We start from the raw sequence: 19,609 nt of genomic DNA, 5'->3' as shown, positions 1-19,609 counted from the left end.
AAGAATTACTGAATGGTTTATTGAAAATGATATACTTTAAAATGTCCGGTTTGTGCAGTTTGCGTATGAACAAACAATCTTGTTATACCCGATCGTTTTCCTTTTCACATGAATTCCATTCAAGATTTTACGTATTTTACTTTCGTACATACAGTTCATCAGCATAACTGTCTTCCAGCGCTTCAACCTTTTCCTCCTTCCATCTCTCTCTCTCGCGCTTCAAAACAACAGTAAGAGTTTTTCCCAGTTTGCAACTAAGAACTTGATTAGATTCCAGCTGCATTCCTCCATATTCATGAGCCGACATGACGGCATCACCTACTGAGTCTGTGTGTGAGTGACATTCAAGGAGTGTTTGATTTTATCGCATTCTCTCAGTTTCCTTTTTCATGCTTGCATCAGCTGGCTAGAAAGTCCCCCGTCCCTGATGTGTTCGTTCTAATATTTATATAAGCCATGTATACTACCCTGTGCCTTCTGTTCTGTGTCTCAGGTTATGCTGACACAGCATGTACTAATGACAGATCTCATAGCCAGATGAAACACGACACGTGTCTGTTAGCTGGCACCGTCCTGCCGGCTTTGTCCTCATCTTAAACTTGAGAGGCGCCATGAACCGTAACAACCTCGACAGTAATCACTTCACACGTTTGCTTTAGCCAAAGTGTTCTACATTTATCTGCACTGGGCTAAAGGGTGATATAGTGGTGACAACTCCACTTTAACTTTTCTAAATGGCGTAAAGCAAAAAGACACAATTTTGATCAGGAGGATCAGAAGACACCTATGTTGTTGTCCAGCGTTAGAAAACGTTTCCTTCCAGTAGGCTGGTCAGCCGATTGTTACCTATTATTTAATCAAGGTTATATTTAGCATATTATTTTAGAGCATTTTACTAACACATTATGGAGATTAGTCAGGGTGCTTGAGTGCTTAATTAGAAAGCATGTAGTGAGTTAGTGCTTGAGGACTATTATGCTAAATAAAGAGCTAACGTTAGCGCTCTGAGAGGTTATAATAGAGTGGGCCAAGTGTCGCAGTCAAGTAGCAGCACTTTGCCATTTTACACACTCGCTCTTTTGATCTCTACCTTTCTCTTCACATGCTTTATTCTACCTTATTTTCCTTTGTGTTTGAATCTTTGTTTATTTTGATTTTTTAAGTCTCCAACCAGGCAGCTTGTTTCCCTTCTCAGAATATTTTACTAGATGTAGTTCTTTTCTAGTACCGATAATCCATATTTATTTCTCCAAGTTGAAAGAGAATACATAGAGCGACAAGGCAATTTGTTGTGGAGACACATTCAAAACCTATCTTTCACTTGTGGCCACACAGTACAAGCCAACGGCACTTCAAAATCCCTTTTTATCATAAAGTGAAGCTTCTCCCATGTACTTCCAAAGAGGTTCCATGCATGTTGGTCTCCGTTTCTCCTTCTTAGTCCCCCGTAGTATATATTTTTTATAAGATGTGTTCTCCTGCCATGCCATCTTCCCCTCCCAACTGTCCCAGAGTCTCATGTAATGTGATTTCTGGAAACTGCCTTCTTTTTTCTGCTACAATGTAGCCTTGATCCCTCCCTTTGTTTCGCTCTCCATTGGCAGGTGTGTTCTCAGTGTGATGCCAGGTTTTGCTTTGCCATGCTGTGTCATGCCAAGTCACCAGTAGGGGGGCAACATGCTTCATTCATGCTCCACTACTCTACAAGGTCTTCCACACCCCCATCTCTCTCTCTCTCTCTCTCTCTCTCTCTCTCTCTCTCTCTCTCTCTCTCTCTTTCTTTTTGTCTCTGAGTCTTAATCTCTCCCTCCAATGTAGCGCAACTGACAACCTTTCTCTTATTTATTTTATGTCCATCTCCGCTGTCAGTCCCTTGTGTCCTCCATTGAATTGCATAAACAGTGCTGTAAGTCAGCGTGAGCTTAGTGTGTCTCAGTGCATACCTGCAAACCTCGACAATCAATGCCTGGTTTCTAAGCCACTCAATGGGGAGCGGTACAGCCTGATATGTCCACTGTTACTATCGATCCTGGAATTAGTGTGCATGCATGTGTGGGGTTTCTGTTGAGGTAAAAGGAGGAAATCTCCTCCTATGTATGTCAGCAGCATCCATCTCGCTATTGATGGGGGGGAGACAGGGGAGGGAAAATTGGAAATTAGAAAATTGCAGAGACGGTGAATGGGGGAGATGAGTGGAAGTGAGAGAGGAAGCAGCAGGGTGCAAGCAGCTGCGGTTGTGCAGGTGTGTGCATTAAATATGATTTACCCTTAGACACTCTTTTCCTAAGTCTCCCCCTGTGCAAAAGATACAAATTTAGAGGAGACTGGTGTGTAGTGAGAAACGGGGATAAAATGTGGAAAAAAAAGCAATAGAAAGACAGCCAAAGGAGGGCTGAAGTGTGAGATGGAGACAGAGCAATGAGTTAATACTGTAGGTCCAGGGACCCTAAATGTGAGTGTTCAGTAATGGGCCCGCTGATGGAGAGGCTCTATTTGTGTCCTCCCCAGGCCCAGACCATTCTATGAGCATCCACACCCTGCCATCATGTACTCCAGTCATGTCTGAGCTCACATATACACCTAATAGGGCTCGCTTATTGGCTCAATGATGGTTTTCCCTAAATGTTGCATTGGTTTCATGTCATTTGTTTGCTTATTGCTCTTTCTCTTTAAATGATTTAACTCGATTGTTTTGAATTTAACGTGTTATTAACATTGTTTTCATGGAGGCAAGATTGCTTTGAATGCTTACATGTGTTCTTCTGTTTATTGGTATTTGTCATAACATGTGTCTATAGACTCACAAAGGCCCCATCAGCGCATAACTAAAGCAATGGTTGCCAACAGACAATAAATTCACAGAGGCAGATACAACTGAGTCCCTTGATTTGAAGTAAAAGACTGAGAGGTATGAGAGACATGTCAGGAAATGATGAGGTGCTTCAGATGGTGGCAATCAGTCAGATTCAGAGTTTGGAGATGTGTGTCATTAAGTTTGGCAGGAATCAGCCTCTCACTCACTCCAGAGGGGCGCGTACAGGGACTGAATGAGTTCCTTGGCGGTGTGTGTTTGTGTGTAGGTGTCAATGCAAGAGAGCGTAATCTGTTTTTCTGCTGATTTCATGCGAGGGAACACACACATTCTCACACAGAGTTTCCACCTGACTTAGTTTACATGATTAAACAATCTGTTATCTGGTGCTTAACATACTCATCTCCAATGATGTGCTTGTCAATCGGTGAGTTAGCGCCGTAAATAACATTTTCATTTCTGTTTTGCCTGTGCCTTTAACTACAGATTAAACAGCTGCTTCAATATCAGGACATCCCACAAACCCACAAATACATGAAGAGAGAACGGCCTGTTTCTCTCAGAATAAGAACACAAGGATGGGATTACAAATCATGTGTGACCATTGGAAGACTCTTGTCAGAGCTACCCTCCAGTGACCTCGTGCCACTCATTAAAATCCTTCACTTGTGAACCCATTGCATCTGAGGGAGTGGTGTATGATTTCCTCCACCTGTTAAAGTCCCAGCAAATGAGGTCCTTGTGTTCAGCAGGGTAATCAGCGCAGAGCTGGCCCTGTATTTTTTATTTGATTTAACATTCAACGTCCCGTTGTAAAGCACATAGTGCAGCTATTTACGTCTTGTTTGAGTAGTTCTGAGAGGACGTTGAAGGCAATGGTTTCAATATATGTTAAATTTGATGCAATGATGGATGTTTGAAATGCTGGCATCAGGGCTCCTCTGGGTTTGTGAGAACGGATGCATTAGTTTCAACTCTTCCAACCAGAGGGACAACAAAACAAAAGATGAGAAAGAAAGAACACATGAGCTGCTGTGGGGTTCAGTGACCCTCCTGAGATGCAAAGTCAACTGCAAAGAGGCAACACATAATTCAAATTCTCTGGTTCTCTGACTAACAAAGTGTAGTACTCTGCTCTCTAAACAACAACGGCTGGTGTAAAACTTTCGATTGCTTATTTAAAGTGGCAATCTGAAACACACTTCTCTGTTCCGAGCTGATAGAGGACTATCTGTCATGGAAGGGGATGTCTTCGGCGCTGCTTGATTTCTCCTCAAGCCACTCATGTTGCCCTTGTCATGACCCCACACCTGTGCACACCTGTCAGCATGCCTTTGCTTTTCTGCACTCGCTTTAGGCGCCTTAGTCCACTGCTGGGTATGAATTTTCTCTCAAAAACGCATACTGTGTCTTTTACAGCTCAATACTGATTCATTTATTAGTCTAGTAAGGTCAGCAGCTCCTGGATCTTCTTCTTTCTAGTGTGTGTTTTTAAATTAGACCGGGAGGGAGAGAAAAAAATACAGTATATATATTTTTTGTGTTTATAACTGAGAGTGAAAAAGGAAGAGAGCATATGCTGTTCATGCAGTATCAATTGCATTTATTCGTTCACCCTTCAATGATGCACTTATCCCACTTGGTTGACTTCTTTACATTCTCCTCTCTTGACCTTCTTCCATACAAATATATGATGTACTTTATTATGTATACAGATTTTATTCCATAACCAATAGTTTCTCACGTTGTGCCGACCCCAGCTCTTCAGGTATGACCCTGCCTGCTCCGTACTACCAGGCGGACGAGGATGACGAGCGCCCCTTCATCTGCTCCCTGGCCTCCGACAACGGCATCATGTCGTGTGCTGATGTGCCGGCGAGGCGCGAAGGAGGACGCACATGCTGCCTGGACAGGGAGGACGCACTACACAGACAAACTCTGGGCTTGAGTCCTGAGCCGCTGGCCAACGGTAGTGGTGCTGGGGAAGCAGTGGGTCTGTGCATCAACTGGAACCAGTACTACACTCGATGCCACACAGGAAGTACCAACCCCCACAAAGGAGCCATCAGCTTTGATAACATCGTCTACGCCTGGATCGTCATTTTTCAGGTATGTCCTATTGAGTTTGAAGGTTCATGAGGTTCTAATAGAATGAATCTGAAAAAAATATGTTTCAGATGAATTCTAAGGTTATTTAAAGAGTAGATTTCAACAGTAGTGCTTGTTCAACTATTTCAATAAAATAATTGTTGTTTTTCGGGCTCTTGAACTATTTAAATCCAATCATTCTTCTCAAAAGAAGGAATTCATTTTGAATAACCTAAGCACTCGCATTATTTGACTGTTCCACAAGTTTGCAATTATATTATTTCAGCTGAGCAAGCCCTGTCACATTAACGTGTAAGTATGTATTTCTTAATTTTCTCTTCTTAACTGAAAATAATCTTTCCTCCTCATCCAGGTGATCACTCTGGAGGGCTGGGTGGAGATCATGTATTATGTGATGGATGCCCATTCCTTCTACAACTTCATCTACTTCATTTTACTCATCATTGTAAGTAAAATGCATTCCTATATGTATTTATATCAATAGTAGAATAAAGGACTGACTACAATACATTTATGAGGGAAAGAAGTGGATCTTATGAAATATTAATTTGGTGATGAGTAGGAAAAAAAAGAGAGAGAAGAGGAGTTGAAGTGGACGATAAAATGTATATCCAAAAGACAAAAACGATGTCTGCACACATGTGTAAGAGCTAGATCAGCTTTTTGTGTGCCATGCCAGATGATGGCACAATAGAGGTTCTTTAATTCTGCATTCATATGCCATTGGCTGTCTGCAAAACCTGCATTCAGTCGCTCTTTAGCAGCAGACGTACAATAAAAGTCCCAGAGGTTTCCCACCAGCAGGTGAACACAATAAGAAATAAACACGCAGTTTTTTGTAAAGCTTGAAGGTGAGATAAAAAAAAGACCAGAGAGGAAATGAGGTGAGAGGAGAACTGCAAAATGATATTAAAGAAAGACAAGTAAGAGTTAATGAATGGAGAGTTAGTGAATACACCAATCAGTCACAAGCTCACTGAACAATTTCCCCACGAGAATATATTGAAAAGGAAGCACACTTTAAAAGAGTGCAAGACCGACAAAACATCCACAGACTTCGTCATCACAACAGTGGAGATTATTGACATCGTGACTGAGGCTTCACATTTCATCCTCTCTGGCAGATCTGATCTGAGGGTGGCACTCCCAGTGTAAACACCTTTTGGCACCAAAAGATAGTTGACATGGAGTCCCTGTGTAATCGCTTTTGCTGGGTTTATGCTGCAACATTGATCGCAATCTCATGGCATCTGGATTATTTAGCCCCATTCCTCAGTTATAGTCATAACCAGCGCAGAACACATAACATTGAACTGAACAGTTGATTACGTCCTGATGTGAAGTCAAACTTTGTGTTTGTTACAGTAGTTTTCAGTCAGGCACTTTCACGAGTCCCAAAGGTGTTGTTCACACAGTGAGGGTCACCTTGACTCTCATTCTTTCGTTGTGTAGTTATTCTGTTTCTGTGTGTGCGTGTGTTTTGTCATTATGAAGTTACAGCGCCCTGTGCTTTAAGCTTGTTAGTTGATCCTGTAAGCTTTTGTTCCCAGGTACAAAACTCAAGTTGACCTCCAGTGTCAGACAGAGTCTCAACTATATCTGCTCGACACTTGATATACTGTCAAGTGCTCCGTCTCAGAGTCTTTATTGGTGTCAGATTGAAAAGTGTGTGTAAATGGATTAAAGTGATTTTGAGCTCAGCGAGGGCAGTTATTAGGCAGGTGTTTGTGTGTGTTAAAAAGAGAGTATATGTATACACATAAATGTATGTGACAGCTGCTGTATGGAATCACATAGACACTTGCAATTTGTTGTAAAATAAGCCTGCCATCCTAATTTGTGTACGTGAGTGTGTGATCACACATCCTTTTGTCAGTGTGAGTGAGAACGTACGTGCGTGTGTGTGTTTGCATGCATGCATAATGCAGTGATCATCTGAGTGCGTGATATTGGACTGCCCTCCCTGATTATGCGCAAAGCTGTCTACTGATCAGAATCAGAGAATACTGTCGACACACACACACACACACACACACACACACACACACACACAGAAGCGAGAGCCTGGAGGGAAATCAAAGGCCCACACACCTGCAGACCTGTTTGACCCACAGGACACAGATGGGCATCTCTCCTCCCTTTCTACCTCCCTGCTATGTTTCCTCTCTCTATCTCTGGATTCGCTCCTTTTTTTCATTCCTCCCAGCTTCTCCAGTCCTTCCCCTGCATCTTTGATCATTCGGGATGAAAGTCTATAGGCGGACGGTCATTAAGTCTGAATTTGTATATCTGTGCATGTTTTATTGAGTGTTCCAGCTCCAGATGTTTTAGCCTCGTAGGTGCATATGGCCGTCTATGGTTGTTCTCAATACGTGTCTGTTTGAGAGCTTTGTCCGAGGAGAAACAGCGAAACATGTACGGATTGTTAATGAACAAAACTGAGACTCTGCTACAAGCTGCCAAGTCCGCTTTTTGAGTTGTTCAGCATTAGCGAATATTGATCTAATCATTGTTCCATATCCAGCTCAGAGTTGTCCAATAAAAGTCATTTTAGCTGTCCTGTAGTGATTCCCATTACTGCCACTAAAAGGGTCAGCCATGCACGTACCACCCACAATGCTCTCTGCTACGATCCCTCCAACCCTCACTTTGACTCATTTTAAGGAAATAAAAGCTAACAAATAAAGATGTACTGATGGGCAAAGACATGTTCGTTGTAAGCGTTGTGCAGCACGGGAGAATAGTAAAGAAAGAGTTGGAGTAGAGGTGGGAGGGAAAGTGAAAGATAGGCGGACGCTGTGCTTTGGGCTTGTGTGTTGGTTCTGTCCGTCGACTCCCATCAGCCTCGGTTTGTTGGGAAGCCGGCCCTAAGAGGCCTTTAACATGCGGCGTATCATTTCTACAAGGGGATTAGCACACATTGTTAGAATCAGCCAGTGTGAGAGCTCAAAGTCTATATTTACCATTGGGAAATCACAATTCTTTACATATTTCATGTTTCTTAAACCAAAAGTCTGGTTATTTAAATAAGACACTGCACTGGTTCTTATTCTTTTAGTTTGGGTTGCCTCTGGGTTAAGTTTGTTTAATCTTGATTTCTGCACTTACTGTTTAACAACTTTCTTTTCTATAAAACAAGTTATTCTTCGGGCTAGATAGTAGCTCTTAATCCCCGCAGTCATTTTCCATTGTTTGCACTCGCTTTTGGACTCACCCAAGAAGTCCCACCTACATCCAGTCTGTAACTTTTTGTTCCTTGTTCTCCATCCGTCCAGATCGGTTCATTCTTCATGATCAACCTGTGCCTGGTGGTTATCGCCACCCAGTTCTCTGAGACGAAACAGCGGGAGCACCAGCTGATGCAGGAGCAAAGGGCACAGTGCCTGTCATCCTCCACCCTGGCCAGCATGGCTGAGCCAGGAGATTGCTACGAGGAGATCTTCCAGCTGGTATGCCACGTCCTCCGCAAGGCTAAGAGGAGATCGGCAGCGTTCTACTACCAGCTGAGGGGCAAACCCCCGCCAGCTGGAGGAGGCAGGGGCAACAGGCGCGGCGGAGGGAACGTGAAAGGAGAGCGGCATCATTCCAGGCACCCAAAAAGTGAGTCGGAGGGCCTCAGCAAATGACTATGTGAATATGTCGTATGTAACATTTAACATTTTCATCTCAGACAACACATGCCGTTGTTTAACAGTATGAGTTGAATATGTTTTAGTTGACCTGACTTGATTGTGTAATTCATGCCCACATAATGGATGGTAAGTTAAATGAAATATGGTACAGCCACCAACGAGGTGTAGCTGGCACTGTTCTGGCCCAAAATACAATTTAGAAACTTTTGCAACTACTGCAAATGCTCGCATCCTGTATATTTTGCATCGCAAAAGAGCACCTGAGTGATGAAATGAAAGTGCGCATATAGACTCTTTTTTAATTTTCTATTCCCATCTCTCTAGCGTCCCATTGTCCGCACCAGAACAAGCAAGACAACGGCTCTCAGCCACTGGCCAACTCCATCGGTCTGACTGTCCCTCCGAACCCCGAGGACTGCCCTATCTGTGCATTATCACTGAAAGAGGGGGCGAGGGCGGTGGGAGACTCCACCAACGGGGAGGAACATGAGGAGGATGCAGTGAAGGAGACGAGCAAGGACGAGAACCATCTCGAGGAGAAGGGAGATGGAGAGAAGAAGAGGAAGAGGACATGCTTTGGACATTGTAAAGACGTTTGGAATGATATGAGGAGGAAACTCTGGGGCATTGTAGAGAGCAAGTACTTCAGCAGGGGCATAATGATCGCTATCCTCATCAACACTATCAGTATGGGCATCGAGCATCATAACCAGGTAAGATGATATAGTTTATTCTATCACATGAACATTGTTACTGACACTGTTACAATACACGCCATTTGAACTGAAGAGAGGCCTTTAACTGTTAAACTAATACCAGAGAGGGGTATACTGTGTTTGTGAACTGATTCCAGATGCCTGTAATTAGCCAAAGATAGTGAATGTTTTGGATATTGATAAATACAATGGTCCTTGCCATTCATTGTCAGCAAATGCATTGCTGTTAATATTTCTAGACTGACATACTACAACGTAAATAGATCGGTTAGCGTAATCATTTCTCACTCCCACGTATTACCTCAGCCTCAGCAGATGAACCACTATCACTGCTGATGAAGCCTTGCTACTAGAAATATCATAATAGCAGATGACATGCGTGTGGGAGTGGAGCATCACTGCCATGCAGCTTCCTGACAGAGGTGTAAACATTTAGCCTAGCGGCAGACAAAACCAAGCTGGCTTTTAACATTGGCCAGGCTCCTCAGAGACAGACAAGGCGAGACAGAGAGAGAGAGAGAGAGAGAGAGAGAGAGAGAGAGGCCTGCCAACACTACACATGCATGCATGCATGAATATACAAACACATGCAAGTGTGCACACATAAACAAACGTCCATTTGTGTCCAGTGTATGCAGCACATGAACAAATATCTTGTTTTATATGTATGTGTATGCACCAACAGAAACTCATGCAGGTACATACACAAGCTGCTTTTTATTTTTCCTTCATTTCTCTCTCTGAACTCATGCCATTCTACTCCCCCCTTTGCTAATTTTACTTCCACTTCTCTGCCCTTATTCTCTCCGTAAATCCCTCTGTGCACCTTTCCTTTGCATGTTCCTTCCCATTCGCTCCTTTGTTCCCTCGCTGTCTTCCTCCCTTCCGTCCTTACCTCCTTACCCCCAAGTGTCTCTACTGTCTGACTCTCTTTTACCTCCCCCAATTTCAACCTCCGTCTCCCCACTTCTCTCTCTCATCCACCCACGCACTCTTTGACAGCGTACAGAGTAGTTGCTTTCTCTCATCTCTGAAGACTCTAAAAATAAAACAAGGGTTGTGGGGAGGGGGAAAGGAAGAGGAGGAGACGAGTGAGACGGGAAGAGCGAAGCAGACTCCCGTTACACAGCAGTTTTCAGCTCAATTCCCTGCGTGATTATGTGTGTGTGTGAGTGTGTGTGTGCGTTTCAAAGAAGGCACGTATGCAGAAACACACAAACACAATTCCATGCACACACTCGCAGACGCTTTCTCTGTCTCTCTCTCTCTCTCGAGTCGATCTCGCCACAATTTCCACAGGCTGACACAGAAGCAGTGATTCAAGTGTGTTTCTGCTCGGCAGTGAAAAGTCTTCCGTCTTGCAATTGTGTTCGAAAAACAGGAACTCTGAAGCTGATGTGCTTCTCCTCGAAAACTAACTAACCACAAGGCTTCGTTACTCGCACCACACCCTGCTTAAGGGAAATGTTCACGTCAAGTGTGTGGTTTCAAATGAAAACAATAATTTTGTTCTGCGGGAGGTATGTCCTTGCATATTTTCCTTTGTGATCTTTGACTCTCAAAGCTGTTTTTTTTACATATTTATGTTTGAGTTTTGCTCACTTAGTCATGAAATGATGTTGCACGTGAGCAAATTTAAAGATGAGCTGCTATTTGCATTCTTGTTATGTGCGTCCGTGTCTGGACATCTCTGTGTGGAAAAGAAATTGGCACATTGGAATTCAGGTTTGGAAGTTAGCTCGTGCATTCATATTCAAGTAACATTCACACACTGACTGAAGGCATACAAAAGAGAAACAGGGAGAGGTATGTGAGAATGGGAGGATAATATATTATTTAGGAGATGGAATATTAGGGAACATTTTACATTGGAGAACACAGGTACAAAGACATGAGGAGAAACGGGGTTAGGAAATGACAGGTAATGGGTCAAGATGGAGAAAAGCAGAAAAGACAGGGAGGATTGATGGTATTTTGTCTGATTTAAACTGTGGTGTCAAGAGCTGTGATGGTTCTGTCAATGGCAATAAATCGTAGGTTAAGGTTAAAGATCCTGAGGGATGAAACTCCATTTATCCCAACATTCCCTTTCTTCTAATACAACACATTATTAATATATATTTGTTTTCATATGTGTGTAATAACTAAATTGTTTAGAAGTGGTGAGCCACCGTACCGAGCTCAAATGAGTCTCCAACCCCGTGAATCATTCTTACTCTTTCCCCCCTCTAATCGAGTATTTCCCTCTCCTCTCCTCCATCATGTCATCATCTACCCCTAAACAATCCCTTTGCTCGGCTCCTCGGTTTCTCCTCCAGGCGGGTTCTTCCTCAACCGTGCTCCCTCCTCTGATCGACAGGAGGCTATTGATTGGGTAGAGATGTGTCTGCCAGATAATGAGACTCTGAAAGAGGAAAAAAAGGGGACAGAGAACTTAGAGGAATGGAGATAGATTGGGAGAAAAAGCGGATTAGAGGAGGGGGAGAGCTGAGAGTGTGTTTTCCTCTGACACGGTTTGCTAACTTTGGCACGCCGAGCTGGCTATTTCTCCACCGGCTTTGAAACTGAAATTCAAGGGGTATCAGAGAAGGCATCTGATCCATATCACACATTCACACACACAAAGTATATCTTCAGAAAGCGAGTCTGCTTGTGCACACACACACACACACACACACACACACACACACACACACACACACACACACACACAATACACATACAAATGGAAATAAATCCGGGATTGACTGGCGCGTGTGTGTTTCTTTCTTTTGTGTTCTGTTCATATATATATATATATATATATATATATATATATATATATATATATATATATATATATGTGTGTGTGTGTGTGTGTGTGTGTGTGTGTGTGTTTTTCTTTGCCAAGTCCAGATAACATGCCCCCCTATCCCTACTCAGCCAGTATATGACTCCATGTGTTACACAGACATTACACACTCTCCATTCCCTTTCTCACTGTCCGATTTTTTGTTTTGTTTCTAATATGAGTTTTCCTTTACAAGTTTACATAAACAGCTGTGCTAAAAAAAAAAAGAGACAAAAGACAAGTCTCTTCCCTTGCTCTCTGTCTGTCGCCCATCTAAGATAAGGTGTGTGCGTTCATTTTCTTTTCCAGGAAGGAAAGAATTTTCCGTTTGAGTGACAGCCTTTTCAACACAGGCGGAGAAATGTGATGCGTACACAATTGTTTCCGCAGTGGCCCCAGCATCTTTTGTTGCGGCAGCGGTGATTGTTTTTATCTCTTTGTCTGTACCTGCCTCTCCGTGGATATCATCACCCTGTTTTTAACCTGGAATGCTCATATCTCAAAGCCCTCTTAGATGTTGCCTACCACTCTTTGCCCGACTGTTTCCCACATCTTACTTGGTATGTTTCTCATTTTGTTTTTCTGTTTCTGTGACCCCTCCACGCAGCCCGACCAGCTGACCAATGTCCTGGAGATCTGCAACATTGTCTTCACCAGCATGTTCACCCTGGAGATGATCCTGAAGCTGACTGCTTTTGGCTTCTTTGAGTACCTGAGGAACCCCTATAACATCTTTGATGGCATCATTGTCATCATCAGGTCTGCAAACAATATTGATATGCCAAATGTTAAGTTAGCTTGTCAAGTGGAGCGTGCTACCATTTCGTGATTGAGATATAATATTTACAAACACTGTCATTACATTCGCAGCTTAAATGAGAGCTTTTGTACACACATGTAATCTAATCAGATTGACAAGGACAATCAGATTGTCCTTGTTTTGGTGTATTCCACATGGAGTTTTGCATTAAACTACAACTTCTTTATGTGACAAATGTTTGCTATATGAAATGCAATGTGGGAATAAAATGTGTAAAAATGCTGAAGTATCCCTTCTCAAACCAGTATAGATTATACTGTATATCTGTGTTTTATTCAGTATTTAGGACCAACTCATCCCCTTATCTTCTCTAATCTGGCCTTTTCCATTTCTATTCATTTGTATTTCTTTTTTTTTTAATCCTCCTCTCCCTACATTCCATGATAATAACATTCCAAATGTTTCACTCCACCCATTTTTACATTTCTCTTTCAATTTCATCTTCCAACTTGTCACTTTCTCTCTTTCCCTCTCTGTTTAACACACACGTCCACCCGGCTCAACACATGCAGTGTGTGTGAGATCATTGGTCAGGCAGACGGCGGTCTGTCAGTGCTCAGGACCTTCAGGCTGCTGAGGGTCATTAAGCTGGTGAGGTTCATGCCTGCACTGAGGCGGCAGCTGGTTGTGCTGATGAAGACTATGGACAACGTGGCCACGTTCTGTATGCTGCTTATGCTCTTCATCTTCATCTTCAGGTAACAGAGGGGCACAGGGACATGTATTTATGTGGAATATGGCTCTGAAAATACATCAGTAAGACACAGAGAGGGCAGGAAAGTGTCAACATGAATTGTGAAGTTGCGGACCGTGTGTGCATGCCTGTGTATCCTCCGTGTGCACTGGGCAGTTCTGTGCCTGACAGTTAACAGTCTCAGACAGCTTGTTTTGTTGACCCTCCAAACCTTTGAATAAATAAAAAAAAAGCAGTGATAGAATACCAGCAGATTAAGTCAAACATAGTAGCTGATCTTGGTGGAGGCAGTCATAGCCAGAGGCCACAGTTTGTGCAAAATAATAGGATTAACTTGCAATTATTGGAGTTCCACATCATTTTTGCCCCCAAATTGTATCTCAGCTGTGTCGAGGCTTTTCTCTTTGACCTGCCTCCTTCTCCAGGATTACTTCTGCCATGAAAGTTCTAAGCACCTTAAGTCGTGTGTCTGTCAGCTATAAATTTGACTACAATAAACTTTTTTAATTTCCACTAAATTAGACAGATAGGCCTCGGGCCAAAAAACAATGATAACAGAAAAACATAACTGTTAAACTGTCAGCTCAAATTCTAACGAAGTTTTGGTAGATTAGTTTGATTTAAATTGAATATGAATATATTTAGTTTTGACTGTAAAGATGGTTAGCAGGGCACCATCTGCTTTGCATGAATTCAGTATAAACCCATCCAATCATTCCACTATGTCAACTATGAAATCTAACAGAGAGGAAGAGTTGTCCTCATATTTCAAAATGATTCTCTAAGTATTGTCAATACAGCCTTTAACATTGTATCCAAGTGAATATTGTGATGCAGATGCTGAAAACTGCAATTAATAAAAACATACTCATTAACCTGAGCCTGATCTTGTTGCCCTCCCACAGCACACACACACACACACACACACACACACACACACACACACACACACACACACACACACACACACACACACACACACACACAATGTACTCTGTTTCCCCTCCAGTTCCACCTCTATGGGCGACCACCAAAAATGAAGATAGTATGAACAGAATCATTATTGTTTTAATGATTTATTCTAATTGTAATTGTGACTCATTTTTATTTGATAGATATGAGCTCAACAGCAGCGTAATGCTTGTATCTTAACGTGCATGAGTGTATGCGTACCTGATGCCAGCCCCCTTACGCCTGCAGCGCAGCAGTAAGACAGATGGCATCAGAGGTTTAAACCAGCTAATGCTGCTGAGCAAGTAGCATTTTGCCTCTACATTTCACCCCTGTAGCTTTTAGTGAGCAGTTAATGTAAAGTACCTCTCGGCTAAGACATCAACTTTTAAAACCTCTCATAAACCCCTAAAGAACGCTGCGATGAATGAGTTGTCTGGGTTTCACAGTCCCTTGGTGACAGCAAACAGATGGGTGCAGGGAGAAGAAAAAGAGCAGAGGGAGGGAGGGAGGGAAAGAGTGAAAGACATAAATGTAACGCTTGGAATGAAACAGAAATAGAAGATTGTAATGGTTTTGCAATATGTTTATGTACAGAATATGTAAGGGTTTGTTCATTGCTCTGCTTTTGATCATCTCTAAATCTATACTCTGTCTATTTTTATATCCAATACCATAATTCCTCACATTGTCTGCAGGTATCATTGAAGTATTTGGAGTATATGGAGTATATGGAGCCCATGAGTCTTATTCCATGACAGCATGTTTGGCTGAATCACGAGACAAATCTCCTCTTGTTTTGCAGTATCCTGGGGATGCATATCTTTGGTTGTAAGTTCAGTCTGAAGACAGATGCAGGAGACACAGTGCCAGACAGGAAGAACTTTGACTCTCTGCTCTGGGCCATTGTCACCGTCTTTCAGGTTAAACACACAAACACTCACACACAGACACACACTTTCAAAACTTTAGTTTCATAACTTGATTAAGTCTGCTGTCAAATGGGTGTTTTTTCTTTTGTCTGTGTATGTACGGTACTATCTATTATTTGTATTTTGGGTAGATTCTGACTCAGGAGGACTGGAACATGGTGCTGTACAATGGGATGGCATCCACCTCGCCCTGTGCCGCTCTCTACTTTGTAGCTCTTATGACGTTCGGAAACTATGTGCTCTTCAACTTGCTGGTTGCCATCTTGGTTGAAGGTTTCCAAGCTGAGGTAAGACGTACTGATTCAGGGCATTGGATAGTATGCACTTTGCAAAAGACATAATCATGTCATGTAGTTCTATTTTGTATTGTTTGCTATAAGCTGAGAATGTGACACAATCAGTCATATGTTGAAGAAACTAGTGCAGTGCCCATGCAAAACCTGTTTAAACTGGGCTCAGCCTGTGCTGTTTGGAGCTTTCTGGAGAACCGCTCATCAAACAACTTCACACTTGACTGACACGGCACTTTCATGGCTCCTCAGCAATACACCTGTCTGGACATAGTTGCGTCACACCCAGAAACACGGCTTAGTGCGGCTACTTGGTCATTCATCGGTCAGAAACACATTGGTCAGAAACACTCACCGGATGCAATAAATTCCAAATAGGCATTAAAGTCACTTGTTTTTACTTAATTACAGCACTTCTATAAAGTAGAGCACAGATTTATGTATGTATATTTATATTTGCGGCAAACACGTACACAATTTGATTTGCGACGGCAGAGTGCTGTGGCTCCGTTCCTGTCGGCTATCAACGCGTGTGTCTTGGCTCTAGGGAAGTGAAGGAGAGTTCAGTCAGTACCTCCAGCATCCAGCAGAAAAAGTGTTGCTCGCTGTACATGACGTGCTCGGCTCGGTCTGCAGAGCCCTGTTCCCCCGTTTCCAAATTCCAAATGACACTCCACGCTCCTGCGTCCCCAGAAATACACCCGCTAAGTGAAAAGGAGATCAGATGAACGGTTCCCGAGATAAGCGAAGGACACACAGACGGAGAGTTCCTGTTTTATAGTTCACGGATGAGAAAACAAGTAAACTGTATAGATAAACTGGGTTACAATTGAACCTCAGTGTTTGAGAGCTAGATTTGATGAGTGAAATATACCAGCTGGGCTTGGGAAAAAATCACCCTTTAGAGAGTTTGGTAATAGGAGAGAAGGAATGATTGGCGGTTACTATTTAAATTAACTTGTGATTGGTCATTATTTCTACACGTTCAACCACTTTCTGCTCCTTACTCTTCCTTCATCTTCCATTACGTCTCCTCTTCCTTGATGTGTCCCCCCATCACTCCCATGTTCGCCCTGTCTATCTTTCTCTCTCACCTGTTCATCTCCTCCCTCTTTCCCATGCAGGGTGATGCAAACCGCTCCTACTCGGACGATGACAGGTCTTCCTGTAATTTTGAGGAGAATGATAAGCAGAAAGACTCTCTGCATCTCTCAGGTATTAAAATGCCTTTCGGGGCTTTATTGTTTAATAAAGATTGATTTTCATCTCACCTCTGAAATCATATTTCAACGGAATTGAAAACATGCAAAACTGTTCCCAGCATTATAATCTCAGATATTTGCCTTCTTCAGTCTGACTGGTAAAAGGTGTACTATCATATATGTGTTTTAAGGCCTCCAGCCATCCAGCCATTCAGCCATTCAGCACTATCAGCTGTTTCATTGTGCCGAGGGCATTAAAATTGTTGCCTGTTGTCTAACTATCTTTTTCCTGGCAGAAATATAAGATGTACCAGCTTTAAATAATGCATGCCAGATGTCACGTCTCCATACACCCCCCCTCCCCTCTTCACGCTGTAGGCAAAACAAAAGTGAACTCCCCAGGAATCAGCAGAAGTGTCATGCAGTATGGAATAGCATTCAGCAGCACATTAGGAAGGCCTCTGATGATGTCTGATCGCAGTCCTTCTGAGCCCAAATGTGCCTTTTTAAATGTCAGCTTACCTGAAAAGAAAAGCATTTAGAAAGTTGATTGTTCCTGGAGTCCTATTCCACTAAAAGATGTTAGAGAGCGGACAAACCACTGGCAGATATTCCTCTCTTTCTTCCTTACGAGCCCCTCTCTGACTCCTCTAAGGTGATTTAGTGTAAATTAATCCTTCCTCTGCCTCTCTGAGCTGCCCATAACATTGTTTTAGGACGTTTATGTTGTAACGTGATGGAGTGTGCCATGTTATGCAACAGAAGGAGGGAAGGGCTTGTTTAATGCTTTCTTTTTTTATTGAACTGTTTTCCCTGTTCGTCCATATTACCTCTCCTCCTCCCTCCTTTTATCACCACTTGTCCCTTTTCTTTTGTTTCCTTCTCTCCACTCCGTCCTTCTTACAGACCCAAAGATCTCTACACTAACCCCAAATGGGCACCTGGACTTGTCCGCACTTCCCCATGGTCTGTTTCCAGGGGAGAGGTTGACCTTTGCCCTCGGCTCCAGGAAGAACAGTGTTATTTCTCTTGGTCGGGCCAACTTGGAGCAGAGGGCAATGGTAAGTGGAACAGACTTTTGGAAACTGAGAATTTATAAATATAAGTAATTTCATAGGAAATACCTTTGACAAGAGCAATCATTTGCGGCAACAATGTTATTATGTTATTCCTTATAGTGAGATGGATTGGTTCTGTTTATTTTTTGTTTGTAATCCGGACTGCCAGAGCCGATCTAGAGTGTGGCTCAGAAATACAATACAGGCCATGGAACAAACTTCTCCCTCTCTTTCTCAGTTTCCAGGTCGAAGTTATCACAACTGGGGTCGCCCACAGCCTACCCACCCTCAGGCCTTGTGGGCCCGTCGTTCCAGCTGGAACAGCCTGGGAGGATGCCGCCCGTGCTCCTCCTCGTCTCCCACCGCTAGTCCAGCCTTCACCCCCACCTCTGCAAGGCCCTTCTATGGCTACGGCCTGGGGGGTCTTGGCGGAGTAGTCGGAGGAAGCCTTCGTATCCGGGGTCCCCGTGCCTCTTCATCGCCGCGCCGCCACCTCCATCATCTTAACCAGGATGAGGAGGAGTCTCTCCTCTCTCCTCCCGCTGTTGCTCCAAACTCTCTTCACCTTCCTCATCCGATGCTGCCGGGCCACTTTGTACCCAGGAGGGACCGCAGAGCTCTATCACTGGAGCTGCCCCACCTGCTGCAGGTCCCAGGACCTCCGGCCCTGCCACACCTCCCGCTGCCCCCAATTACGCTCCATGCTCTCCACAAGGGGATGGTTATCGGTGGAGGTGGTGGTGGTGGTGGTGGTGGAGGTGGGCTCGACACTCTGGGTGTCTTAGGAGGGGTACACCAAGACTGCAATGGGAAGACTCCCCTGTCTCAGCTTCTCCAGCTGCCTCCTCGACACCACACTGATCAGGCCGGAGGGGCAAACCCCCAGAGCCAGCTGATGGCCGACGTCTTCCCCCAGGTTAACACACGCAGCAAGGACCGGGAGGACCTTGACGATGACATTGAATATGTAAGTTACCGTTTAGTGTGTGTGGGAGGGAGTAAAACGGTAATAGCATTAGGAAAAGCCTGGTGAGTAAGTGGAGTAATCATACGACTTCCCTATGATACTCCAATTACACAGACTCAGATAAGCATCCTTGAGACGGTCTGTATCAGCGTCTAAAAAGAACAAAGAACCACAATGTGAGCTTGTGATTCCCAATAACCAAACCATTAGCTTTTGTTGTTAAAGTACAAGATGTTACACGTGCGGTAATCTCCCACTCTCTTGTGTAGGATTTTCAAGTAGTTTGTATGAAGCCTGCACTCCCTATCACCTGGGCCTCGTGGGAGTCCCATTGTTTTCATTGTAAACAAGTCTGTGTATGAGAGAAACAAGATTAATTAGAAAGGACTATTTAGACAGCGGGGGAGAGAGCTATACAGATGGTAATGTCGGAGGATGCTCCGAGCTGTTGCTATAGAAGTGTTTCACTTTCGTAAATAATTTAAATATCGAGTCTAAACAGGCGGTTTGTTGCCCGATTATTTTGTGCATGGTGCATGGTCTTTGTGTGTGTGTGAGTGTGTGTGTGTGTGTTTGGGTGCATGCCATGATGTGCG

At 43.4% G+C, this 19,609-nt stretch overlaps 1 protein-coding gene across 1 annotated transcript in view; it reads left to right on the top strand.

Annotated features, from left to right (window-relative positions):
• Positions 1–19,609, top strand: part of cacna1ia (calcium voltage-gated channel subunit alpha1 Ia) — a gene marked incomplete at both ends in the record, with an annotated part of 99,528 nt that overhangs the window by 48,795 nt on the left and 31,124 nt on the right. Inside the window, 11 exons of the mRNA XM_079233630.1 lie at positions 4,573–4,921; positions 5,274–5,366; positions 8,197–8,521; positions 8,878–9,266; positions 12,707–12,858; positions 13,432–13,617; positions 15,370–15,487; positions 15,628–15,783; positions 16,911–17,001; positions 17,895–18,049; positions 18,285–19,013. Coding sequence (XP_079089756.1) covers positions 4,573–4,921; positions 5,274–5,366; positions 8,197–8,521; positions 8,878–9,266; positions 12,707–12,858; positions 13,432–13,617; positions 15,370–15,487; positions 15,628–15,783; positions 16,911–17,001; positions 17,895–18,049; positions 18,285–19,013 — 2,743 coding nt within the window. The remainder of the gene's footprint in view (positions 1–4,572; positions 4,922–5,273; positions 5,367–8,196; positions 8,522–8,877; positions 9,267–12,706; positions 12,859–13,431; positions 13,618–15,369; positions 15,488–15,627; positions 15,784–16,910; positions 17,002–17,894; positions 18,050–18,284; positions 19,014–19,609) is intronic.

The sequence above is a fragment of the Taurulus bubalis genome (genome assembly GCF_910589615.1).
Source record: "Taurulus bubalis genome assembly, chromosome: 17".
Lineage (NCBI taxonomy): Eukaryota > Metazoa > Chordata > Actinopteri > Perciformes > Cottidae > Taurulus > Taurulus bubalis.
The sequence above is the reverse complement of the archived record's forward strand: the minus strand, read 5'-3'. Positions and strand labels throughout refer to the sequence as shown.